General features: G+C 36.3%; 1 protein-coding gene across 10 annotated transcripts in view; it reads left to right on the plus strand.

Annotated features, from left to right (window-relative positions):
* RIMS2 (regulating synaptic membrane exocytosis 2) overlaps window positions 1-13265 on the plus strand; it is a 787778-nt gene that overhangs the window by 610588 nt on the left and 163925 nt on the right. Inside the window, exon 29 of one of the 10 annotated variants that reach the window (XM_039525817.1) lies at window positions 12521-12553. The exons of the other annotated variants lie outside the window; for them this stretch is intronic. Coding sequence (XP_039381751.1) covers window positions 12521-12553 — 33 coding nt within the window. The remainder of the gene's footprint in view (window positions 1-12520; window positions 12554-13265) is intronic. 10 annotated transcript variants of the gene reach the window in all.

The following is a 13265-nucleotide window of genomic DNA, read 5'->3' on the forward strand; positions in this document are numbered from 1 at the left end:
CGATTATTTTCTGCACAAATAAATGCTAGAAACTTTTTTTTAAATTAAAGATTTGATATAGTAGCAAAAAGTAATCAGAAAATAAGATAAAACCTACAGAAATAACCAGGACAGGAATATGATCTCTAATGTGTTTTAAGTAGAAATATTTTTAATTAAATTTAAAAATGATAGCATCTGCAAGTTGTTCACAGAATACATCTGCAATAATATATAAAAATGTTTGAAAAAATAGATAAGTATTTCAGGTAATTGGAATGAATAACAATCAGGATGATCTGCACCTTATATAGCACATTACATTTGAGAAATAGAGATTTCGGCAGAAAATCAGTCAGAAATCTAAACAAACTTTACCAAAGGTGATAAAATATAGTAATGGAGATGGGAATGATGTAGAGCAACCTGTGCTGTACCACTGAAATGGCCTTATTTCTAAGATAATGAAAGAAAATATAACTAGTGGAACATAACCATTAAGTGACACAAACTAATTTCCTGATCTCAGCCAGGTCTTTGTCATAGCCAAGATGTAAGTATCAAATTCTGAAAGTATCATTAATGAAAAGGGACTAATTTTGTAATGACCTAAACTTAAACGCTTTCATTATTTTCCATAGATTTTTATAAGATGGGCTGATAGAATTAATCTGAATGATATTGTTCTGGTTGAAGAGATTAAACAACACTCATTAAATTAATCTGGATAAGATCCCCTATGTATTATTTCCCAAGGAGTGGCTATCTATTTTATTTTATATATTCTATCTAATCTATTTAGGATCTGATTCTACACATATCACCATGATATTACAGAATCTTTAACCCCCTGATTTAAATTAATTATTATACAAAATCTTATATTGTGTCAGAACCTTAAAGAGGTGTCTACAGGAATATGACTTAAAAATAACAGTGTGGAAAGATAGTTCAAGCCAAAGCTTAAAAGGTGGTTTTGTTCTGAAAAGTGGCTTTTAAAAAGACGCATTGTGAGGTTTTATATTTATTGTGTGTCAGTGATTTCCATTTCAGTTCTGCTCTTTTACAGATAAAAGTGATATTTTTTTTCTAATGATTAGTCTAGTAAACTTAACCTGAGCTCTGAGAATCAAGCTAGATTCATTCCTTCTCAGGCATCATTACCAGTGACAAAGTTTGGTAAGTCAAATTCTGCTGTCAGTGACATATTTTACTCTTACCTTCAAAGGGTTTGCACAGTATTGGCCTTTGATGGGGTGAAACCCCCATCACAGGCAAGAAAGGGTTAAGAGCCCACTTAGTCACTTTCATTTCACCTGGTTAGAAATTAGATAGTTATTTGTCAGCCGGAGAGGGTGGGAATAAGAACTAAAGAAGGGTCATATGATTACTCAACAGGCATGTGGGGCTCATAAATAGACTGAGAGAGTTCATGCAAGCTCCTGTGAAGCTCCTGTCTCACTGCCTTTCCCCAGTGCCAAAGATAGTTGGAGGTTAGAGGCTCAGGAAGATGTAGGCTGACAAGATAAAATAGCCTAAAGACTGTTCTAATTTACCTTACTGATAATGGCTACAATGGACCAAAGCTATAGCCCAGTATCAGCACAGAGACAGCATAGGAGCACTGTGACTATCCCCCTTTTTCAGCCCACCCTCTGTGAACTACAGCTGAGAGGAGAGGTGGTGTAGAAGCCCCTGTAGACTGTATGCCATTAGAAAATCACCAACCTGCCATATATACATACAGTGGAGTAATCTTGCCAGGAACCCCTGTACTCCAGAAGGGATGCAGATTTCCTGAAACTTTCCAAGATGGGATTCAAGGTAGGACTGGCTTTAATTTTCACCAAGAACACTTTAGGAACTGAGGCTGCACAAGCTGCAGCAGGGAGCCACTAATTCAACACAGTCCCTGGCCAGGCCATCTGCTTTTGAGGCTACATTGAACTATCTGCAGGACTGCTGGCATTGGGGAGATTGTGGGCACTTTGCACTGCTGCAGCCCCCTCCTGATGGACTTTCCACTGCTAAAGACCCTGTGCCATAGCCAGCTCTGGCATAATGAATCTAGTCCAATTTGTGCAGGATGCAGTTGACAATATAACCTACATGGTCACATGGAGCATGGTACTGTTGTTATTTATAAAGCATCTTTTTAAAAACTAGACATCCCAGTTGAATTATATATATATATATATATATATATATATATATATATATATATATATATATATATATATATATATATATATATATAGTGAACCATTAATTGGGTCAGGTGGGAGTAAATTGTAAGTAAAAAGGTAAAGAGATCAAAATAAAAAGAAATAGCTAAGAATCACAAGAAATATAATTTTAGAAAGCCTATAAAAGCATTAGAAGCCAGATGCAGGTTTGACTAGAAATGCTTTAGAGTCTAGCAAGGGTATTTGGGGACAAGTGAAGATTATAATAAAAATGTGGAGAAATGAAAGGAAGTAAATGGATCAGTCTCTACCATAGAAGAAGATGGGGAAACTCCTATACCTAAGGTTTTCCTAATGGTAAATCAATGGAGTTTTTTAACATAAATTGAAATCTCTAAGTTATGGGGTAATTTGGTGGCTATTGTTCAGTAAATCACAAAGAGTAGATAGTATTTACCTAGAGGTTTTGAAAGAAATTAAGTGCAGAATGGCAGAAATATTGATATAGGTAAGCAATATATCCTTAAGAACCATAACAACTCAAGGCTAGTGTGGTGCCTTATTTTAAATGGTTTCATGGCTCTGTGAGAGAAAATGTTGCACAGTCAGTGCACCACTGAGTCAACAACCTGATGCAATACAGTACTCACCTTTTGTCCTTAACTATTGATATAGTGGCTTCTGCTGTAAACACTGCGTCCTTCTGAGCTATGATGGATGAAGCATGAAGGCAGGTGGGTTAGAGTTTCAGTGTCAGGAATCACATTCTGAGGCCTTCAATCCTCTGTTTTCTTGTGTAGTGCAAGGAGAGGGACAAAGCCTCAGTCTTTTGCTCTCTACATTAAGTATGAGTGGAGGTCATGTTTGGGAGCAATGTTAACCACTGGGCATAGTCCTCTGCATTGAGAGGTAGTAACTTATGCCTGGTTTATTACTCTCAAGAGTGTGAGGAAAAGTTACTGGTATGTGGACAGAGAATAGGTATAAAAATATAAAATAAAAAATATATACCCTATGTTGATGGAAAGTATCCCCTATGTTGATGGAAATAAAGTAGGGCAAGATGCCCGGATTGGTCTATCTTGATACTGGTAATCTTGCCAGTGTTGCCCTATCTCTACTATTCCATTTTTTGAGAAGGTAATTGCTAAAGTTGTGCTGAAGAAGTTCTTGGTTCTCAGATTTCCTGGATCCCTGGTTTTAGAACTAATAATGATACAGACATAGAACTGATCTATCGATGATCATCTGTCAGTGATCTCTTGACAATGGACAAAAACTAAGTGGCCAGTTGTTTACTTTAGATCTGTCAGTTGCCTTTAATATTATATCTCATGATGTATTGTTGATACTGTTGTACTGTCTTGCAAGGATAGATGAAGAGTTGTGAAAGGGTGATGGGGGTCTATACTCTGCGAAAGAGATCAAAGGATAGTATCATCTGATCCCAACAGCTCTCTTTGGCTGATACTGCAGGTCCCCATTATTTCATCTTCTTTGTTCAATGTGTATGTGAAGCAACTGGAGGAGAGATTGAAGTGTTTAGATTACCAAGCCAGTAATATGTCAGTGATATGAGTAACGTGACACAGAAATGATTATATGGATTGTGCAGTCTTTCAGATTTCACAGTGTCCAGACAAAATTGGGGATTTAATGAGGTCTAACTAGTTAAAGCTCAATCCAGACATGATAAAAGTGATTCATAAAATATCCAGATGAGATGACAAAGCTGATATTTGGGTTTCTCTCTGTTTTTATTAGTAAGTTGGGCAGTCAGGGTCCTGTTGTATCTCTACCTGCTATTATATGGTAAAGTACAGCAATAACCAGGACTGGTTTCCTTCATCTTTCTCTGTCAAAGAAATTGCAGCATTTAATCAAAGATGTAGACCTTGCCACAAGCACTCACAGTTTACAAGCCACAATTAGGGAACATGAATAATCTCTGGGTGGGAGGGAAAGTCTTAGCATTTATTAAAAAGCAATTCAGCAAACAGTAATTGAAGTGGATTTCTGCCTTTCAGCGTACAAAGACGTTAAAAGTTGGGAGTCCCAATTGTCATTTTTGGAGAGCAATATTGTTTAATGTATTTTTAATTATTTAGAAGAGGTAGCACAGTGGTAGACTGAATTTAGCTAGAATAAGAGAAAGGTAATGAACATTCACAAAAATAGTCTAAATTCGTATATGCTGAATGTCTGAACTTAGAGGATCATGAAGACAGAAATCTTAGGAGTCATGGATAGCTCAGTACATTTAGTGATTGCATTTAAATTGTTTCTTCTGGTTTGGAAGTATTTCCCAATTGTGTATAGAAAATATCACGCAGAAGGATTTTAAAATGAGACTACCGTTTATCTGTCCATTGTGCAACAACAATTAAAATAGAAAATAGGATGCTTCCATTTGCAAAAACAAGATAGAAAATAATACAGTAGGTATCATCCGAACATTTTATCAGCTATCTGAAATATAGTGTCCAAATTTTATTTCTTTGAATTAAGAAAGTTTATTATTTTTATTTGACTAAATCCTGATGTCCTTAGTCATCCCCATGATCCAGGCATATAGAAGTTCTTCACATATAGAAGGAGAAGGTCTGTGCCTCTGTGGCACCATCTCCCCTTCTTGGGCTCTCACAGAACGCCCTCACCAGAGTCACATGTGGGGAGCAGGTCCAGAGGGGGACATACATATTTCCCAACAGACTGCACAAAGAATCCATGTAAGAATACAACTCTTAAGTGGAGATTGGTGTCATGGCAGTCCATCAGAGAGATGACATCAATTTGTTTAGAATGGAGGAAATTGAAACTGAGAGAAGAGAGAAGGAAGTCAGTGTAGTTACGGGACTTTGTACAAAGGTGCAGAGATCTGAGAAACATGTGAAGGTAATGAATGATGGGAAAAAGTCAAGGTTAGAGATTAAACAATTGGAAGATTGCTGTCAGAGGAGAGTGAAGAGCACAGAGTTGAAAGTAGAAACAGTGACATCAGTAGCAGTGAGTGGGACAAGGACAGAGCAGCAGAAAAGTCGGAAAGTTTGATAGACGGAAGAATACAAATGGTGGATGTGATTGGAAGTGAGAAGCGAGCAATAATGAAAAGAGAAAATGGTGATCAGAAGAAATTTATACATAGAGAGAGCAGTGTTTGGGGAAAAAATCCCATCAAAAATTGGTGATTAAACATGGAGGTTTGTGAAAGAAAGTGGAGAGGCAGGAGAATCAGAAGGGTAGCCGATACTGAAACTGAAATTACCTAGTATTAAAATAGCAGCTTAGAGTAATGAGAAGAAAGGGCACCAGCCATTAAAGCTTGATGGGAAAGAAGGTGGGGAGCAGATAATGTTCACTTAGAGAGGATAAAGGAAAACACAGTGGATTGGGATTCAAAGGAAATGGGTGGGAAAGAGAAGAGGTAGGGATCAGAAATTGTAAGGGAAAAAGAGTTCATTGCTAACACCATCCCCACTGGGTCATGACAAGGGAAAGAGAGAAGTTATGGATAGAGGAGGCTATGAAGGTACAGCAAAGATTGAAAAGGTCATGAGAGAAAGTGAAGGTGATTAAAATTTATAGCAGGATTTACATGTTAGGAGCAATTTAAAAAATTAGGATTATTAAACATGGGAAGAGTAAGAGCTGGCTCGATTAAAGTACTCAGAATTACAGCTGTCGACTTTTTTTGGCAAATAATAAATTCACCAAAAATGCATTTTTCCAGTCACCAAACCTATTCCCAAATTTGACATGCTGAATAGTTTTGGCCTATATATATTTCAGGACTGAGGGACCATTCACAAAACATCCAGAGGAGGTGGTGGCAGCAGCCCCCTGATTAGTGTCAGCCCATTAATTAGGGCATCCACTTAGAATGTGGGAGTCAGATTCAGTTCCCCGTCTGTCTGATGTGGAGAAGGATTTTGACTATGGGTCTGCCACATTACAGGAAACTGCCCTAGCCACTGGGATATGGATATTCTGGTATGGGTCTCTCTTAATCTTTCCCATTGAACTGTTCCACTTTATATAAATAATTAGTCACTGGGCCAGAGAGAGAGAATGACTCTATAGCCTGCTGGTTAAGGCACCTGACTTGGGAATTGAGAGACCTAACTTCATGTCCCTTTCCAATGGCTATTTAAGTTTATTTATAAATAGTGGAACAGCTTCTACAGGAGAGATTGAGAGGGACCCATATCAGACTAGCTCAGTAGGTAGAATACTTTCCTGCAACATGGGAGATCCCTGTTCAAATCCTTTTCCACATTAGGCAAACTAGGGGAATTGAACCTGGGTCTCCCCCATCCCTGCTGAGGGCTAACGGTCATAAGGGCAGTAGCAATGCCATCTATTACTCCAGTCAGTTTGTAAATCAAGTCCTTTAAAAATGCTTAGAAATTAAATGTTTTGTGTCAAGCAAAATGTTTAGTTCAACCTGAACTTTACCTATTATTTTCACCAACACTTATATTTTCAATGTTTCAGAACTTCCAATAAACTAAAAAAATCAATTATTTACCCCGTTCTGCTCAGAATGAGAAAGGGCATTATCAAAAACCATTCAGTGGTTCCTTGCTGCTCCAGGGCAGCAAACTTAAAACAAATACTCCATTAATGTATTGATTTTTATATTTATTTAGATTTCTTAATAACCCACAGCTCTAAGTTATAGTACTTCAAATAAGCAGCAGCAACAATCAAATATGAAATGCAAATGAACTGCCCAGCCCAAATCATTCAGAGTAGAATAACAATTGAGTAAATCAATATAACACCCCCCTCCTATATGTAACCACCTGCAGCCCTTAATACACATCCTTGTCAAAAGTCCACATGAAGAGGTTTACTTTTCATGGCCTCTAAGAATGGAAACAAATCCAGGCTTAGTAGACTTGATGGGGAAATGTGTTCCAGAGTATAAGGACTTCTCATAGGAAAAAGTCCTGCCATCTCCGTGTCTCCTTTTAAATCAGGGGTCTGTATGTTGATTGCTGCTGTGGTGCTATTGCATAGGAGACAGTTTTAATGGAATCTTGGGCTTCTGAGTTTAAACGGAACTTGTACAGAGGTCAGGAAGGAATTTTACAGCATACCACACATATGGCTTCTTGGACTCTGTATGCATGACAGACCAACTGTCTGATGTCGCATTCTTTTTCATACTACTTTTTGTGTATAGTTATTCCTAACTCCATTTCTGACTGCTGCTTTGGACAGAATTCTTGTGAACTCTCTTATCATAGGCCTATGGAAGGCCTGATTCTATCCCAAGTTGAGTCCACTGTCATCTCTGGGAGTAGGATTAGACCAGAAAGATCAACTTTCTGACAGCAATTATTACAATTCAAAATAGCTAATATAGCCTATAGTGCAAGTAGATTGTATATAAATGTGGTAACATACCCTGAAAAATTTATTTTCTGAGGCAGAATTAGAATTTTAATAACTTAAATTAGATGACCTGTTGGTGGGAGTTATCTACCATCTTCTCAGCCCAGATCAATGACATACTTTTTATTAACTGGATTTCAAAAAGCCCCTCAGTGTGTAATAGCAATAGACTGTTTGCAAATTCTTTCTGTTTTTTTTATATAAACGTATAATCTGAACTTGGTTTAAAGGAACAAAATTATAACTGCAGTATTTCTGCATTTCTCATTTGTATTTCTTATATTCTGTGATCAAATATATCTCGAGATTTGTAAAGCAGTAAGTTTGATGCACACTGGATATTTTTCATGCAATACAGAGATAATGCACCCAAATTATTTAAAGGTTGTTCTTTTATGTGTTTCCCAACCTCCTTTCTATCTATTGCCTTATCTATGTAAAGGAGTGTCTGTAGTTTCTCTATATTCCCGTTCTGTTTTTATCTAGTCATATATTTACTTTGAAAGGTCAAACTACAAAATCCAGTATTCCAATTCTTTGTTCTCTGTAGGGATTTTTACATCATAGTACTTTGATTATTGTTTTGTGCAAAAAAATCTCAGTCGCTGTCCAGTCTGCTGTAATGATTGTTGGTAGATGATCCTGAACTTTAAAGAACTCACCTTTAGTAGTAAGGATCTTATCTAATTGGAAAAAGAACTGGAAGTCTGAGTCTTGGATTTAGTCCTCAAGGAGGGTCTAAAATAATTATAATCTGATTTTGTCTCTGTTTGATAGGGAGATTATACTGAAAACTGATTTTTATTCCCACTTCATTATAATTGACTGCTATTCTCCAAACTCCTCCTCTAATAATTATCTCCTTGCTCTTACCCACTCCCAGATCACCTACACTATCCCCACCTTTTCACAGTTCACATGGCCTCAGGGACCAGCTGCCTTTCTTGAGACCTGGAGGTGGGGTGCCACTTGCCTCTATTCTCCTCATCCAATTAGATGTGTGCTAATCAAATGCATTTATGAGACATACAAAATCCTTTCCTAGAATTTTCTCCATGTTCTAGGATTTTGAACAGGACACTGTGCTTCTAAATGCAGTTAATGATATTATGAGGACAGCATCAGGCAATGAAGCACTGCAGAACTGGGATCCATAGAGGCTGCTGAGCGCCAAGATACAATGGAAGATCAGTGTATGTGAGGAGCAAAGAATATTGGAATCAAAATCTGTCCGGAGGGGAAGATATTTGCCCTTTACTTCTATGCCCTGTACTACCATTAGTGTTTAATATGGGCATATCTGATTGGTGTAATTATCCTGCCTTGTGGCAGGTTAAAGCAAAGTTTGACCTCAATAATATGCAAAGTTTCAGGTAGAGTTGTTTGTGAACTGAGATTGATACCTTTCATTAAATACTTTTCTATAGTAATTCACATTTTATTTGTCATGAAAAACATTACAGAATTTTGTGTCAGAACAAGATAAAAGAATAATCAATTAACTTTTTTGTTTTATTCAAATTTATGGTACAATAATTGGCATGACTTTTCTTTATAAATGTATTCAGTAGAAGACACTCACTTGTTTCTTAATTTCTGTGCAATAAGCATTTATACTTAGCATTGTTCCACATCAGAATGAACAATAGATCCAAATAAATGCTAGTTCCTTACAAAAGCAATGACTATGTAAATGAACCAACTGCTATTACTACCATGCAAATTTAACAGCTTTCACCCCATAATTTTGCTCTCAGATGCTAATAAATTGTATCAACAAATATTTAATTCATTAGATTAAAAGAAATAGAGAGAGAGAGTTTTAAACTTTTTGGGATGTATGGCATAGCTTCTTAAAAGGAAACTGCTATAAATATTCATAGATTACTCACTAAAAGTTATGGCATGGCAACACACCAACCCCTTTCAGTTAACCATCAGTAGAAGGAAGTCCTAATAGCACTGTTAATTTAGCTGCTACGGAACTTTTACGAATCAGTCATTATAAAAAAGTAAAATATTACCAATGGCAAAATCTTCTGAGTTCTTGAGACACCAGCTGACAGATATCCTCAAGTAAACAAATAACTTTTTTTAAATTTTCCTGCCAGGCTTGTGTTAATATTGGGCTTCTAATATATTCTGTCTTGTAACAGAAGCAGAAGAAGAACAATACATTTGTACTGTTAAAATTTGTTTCACTTAATTGATGATGACACTGTTGGATTGTTAAAATTTACCATATATATTCATTCATAAGCCAAATATGTTTGGTAAAAAAGTGACACATCAAAGAGCAGGGGTCGGCTTATAAATGGGTCTACACCAAAATTTGATGATTTTAAACTCTATGGAATCATTGAATTGAATTTCTAATACATTGTTGTTTTGTTTACCTAGAGTGTCTGCAGGCATGGAGCCCCTCACCTCCCTGTGTCCATGATTCGCTGTTCCCAGCCAATGGGAACTGCGGGAAGTGGCGCCATTTCCCACAGCTCCCATTGGCTGGGAACAGCTAACCGTGGCCACAGGGAGCTGAGGGGCTCCATGCCTGCGGATGCTTCAAGTAAACAAAATGTCCCAACCCGCCAGTGGCTTACCCTGATGGCAAGGAGCCAAACTTTGCCAACCCCTGAAATATAGGGTCATACAGTTTTTGCTATTTTTACCTAACCATCTTGGGGGGTCGGCTTATAAATGAACGGGCTAATAAACGAGTATATACAGTAAATAAAATACACACAAATGTTCATGACAATTTGTTGCCCAAGAATTGGCAGCAAATATTGTAACATGTTATTAATATTATTGAAACTAGATATTGATCATTTGGGCCTAAATCATATACCTGATCCTGCAAACGAACTTCTCTCATGGACTCTTATGCCCACACAGAGTCCTGTTTGCTGGAACTTCTCATAGGTAGATCCCATTGCAAAACTGGGACTTTATTCCTTACTCAGGCCAAACTCCCCTTCACTACGTCTTAGAGAGATTTGGCCAACTGCAAGTTTTTTTTTCTAAGATAAGCAAATGGCTGGATATTTAAAATAGCCAGTGAAAAATATAAGGAGGTTGAGAGAGAGAGATTATATTTTTCCATATTCATTTTAACACTTTCTAATAATACTTTTAGTTGAGTTAATAGTGTGGGTTTCAGGGATATGTGAATACAACATAAAACATGTTCAAAGAGCTTAACAAAGTTGGACTTTTTTATATGGTTGTGGCAATTATGTTAGCATATTGCCAATACAGGATATCTAGTACCTAGGAAAAGCTGAGCTGTTGTATTTATTTGTTCTTATCTTGGTTTATGACATATATGTCTTGCCTATCTTGAAGGATACATACTCATCCTAACATTTTACCTTTTCAAAATGTAGGTACATAACAGTCCTTATCAAAGCTTTCAGCTGCTCTGGTGTTTTTTTGTTTAAGTTTTTACTCCTTTCATATACAGTATGCTCATTGATTAGCACCCATATTGTAAACAAATTCCTATTCAATTAGCGCAAATAAATATCAGATGTTGATTTATTACAGAAGATTTGAAGAATCTTGGCTTTGTCAGTATGTAATAGGTTACAGTATGCCAGCTCTAGTTTAACATGGAATAAAGTTAGAAATGTCATTCAAGGCACTTAGAACACACAACATTGAATTGGTAACAGGTAACATTAAGTTTTGTCTTTAGCATCATTTTCAATTTATTGACTTATGCAGATGTGTTCCAATTTATATAATTTTTTTTGGAATGACAATACTGATTGCAAAACAACTTCCCAAGCTTTTCTGGGATTCTTTATATAGTGCCTGCAGATGAATTCTGATTGGGGGATGAATATATGAGGAAAGTCTCAGGATCAGTATGGATTGCAAGTTAAAGCTAGGCCAGGATATTTTGGCTCTGCTTACATTTTGGAAGACAAGAATGCATTTATGTTGCTGATGTTGGCAGGTCACCAACATTTGTGTAATTTCCACTACCTTTGAAGATGACTTCCCTCCACCCTCTAACTGGAAATAGACATATAATACACTGAGTGTAACTGTCCCCAAAATATACTCATATCTTAAATGGCAGTGAATGGTTTTGAATGCTACATTTTAATGTAAGGTACAGGACACAGTTGCTTCATGCACTTGACTTATATAAATATCCTGTATTGTAAGTCATATATAATTGGTTTACAAGTCAGGGGACCAGAAAGTTATCTACTCATTTGAATGTCAGAGAAAATAATCATATATTCTGTTTTTATTGTCCTTGTTCTACAGTTTGGGCTGGATAATATTGCAATAGCACAATGTTATGATAACACAGATTATTTGCAGGGTGTGTTATGTGAATTCTGGAAAATATTGGGCTTTTGTCCTTTTCCAGTTATTAATCAATAATTTTGGATAAACTGAAGTTTGGTTCAGCATAAATAAGAAAGGAAAAGAAATAATTAAAACACTTTAATAATACAGTTCCCAATGTTGGCAATTTAAGAATGAAATCAGAGTTTGTTATCTTTAAGGTTCATTTAAAGAAAGAAAAAAGTTACTTGCTTTTAAATAGATATTATTTCAAGAAGCTTAATCCATGTCATGAACAAAGTAGTAACTGCTAATTAGCCTGCCTTTTTCTAACCAAGTCTTTCCTCAGCTTCGCTGCCAGGACTGGCATTGCAGTCAACTGTAACATTTGTTATTTCCTCATCTCTTATACTAACTCTGTCTTTCTGGTTCTTTTTCTCCAATAGTAGTTAATCAGCTCTTTCTCAGCTTTCTTTTTCCTTTTGGTGTCTGCTGTGTTATTTTACCGCCATATACTAACTCTGCACAACAAGCTTGTCTTTAAAACAATTTTCAGCCCTTTCCCTGAGTTTCAGTTTTTACCTTCTGAGTAGATCCACTCACGCCCATCTCCTTTGTCTATGTCTGTCCATTATATGATGTGATCACAGAAGAAGCGGAATCATCAAGAAGAAGAAACTCAGGTCTGTCTCTTCTACTGCTTTTCTCTTTTTTCATTTTACGTGTCCTGTGGATTTTATCATCTTACTTGTCCTGTATATTTTATCATATCCCATCTCACATACATTCCCCTCTTTTGTCCCCTCAATATATTTGAACACTTCATGATTGTAAAAATTTAATTTTAGATGTTTACCGTTTGTATATAGATAATTATTTTACCAGTGCATGTAAACTATGTACTGCACAAAAAATACTAAGTGTTAAAGTAAATGGAATGGTGCCATACACGTAAAAAAATACCTTATCTTACTCATTTCAAACTATCTATTATATTTTTCCCAAATTACTGTTTATTCTCCATATCCATTTTCTTTCCATATTAGCTTCTAAGATCCCTGTCAACTCACATTGCCTACTGGTGAGGTGTGGTTTATCACTACATTAAAAACTGTTCCAGAAGTTACAGAAACTCAAATATTTTAGCATTCTTTTTTTTTCTTGGGGAAAAGGTAGTTTGAAAATTGAAGATTTTCATTAGCTTGCATTCGATGCTCTGAGATCCTGATCTTAGCTTAATCAAATGCAGCATTGATTTTAGAAGATAAACTTGTTAGAGTTCAAGCACTGTTCTCCCATACCAAAAAGGGTGAGATAAGAATATAAGGATGTAATGACTAAACATTGGAGAGCTGTTTATGTAGTGATTAATATCTATGTTGTTCAGTACTTTTC

This window comes from Mauremys reevesii, linkage group 2 (assembly GCF_016161935.1).
Source record: "Mauremys reevesii isolate NIE-2019 linkage group 2, ASM1616193v1, whole genome shotgun sequence".
NCBI lineage: Eukaryota > Metazoa > Chordata > Testudines > Geoemydidae > Mauremys > Mauremys reevesii.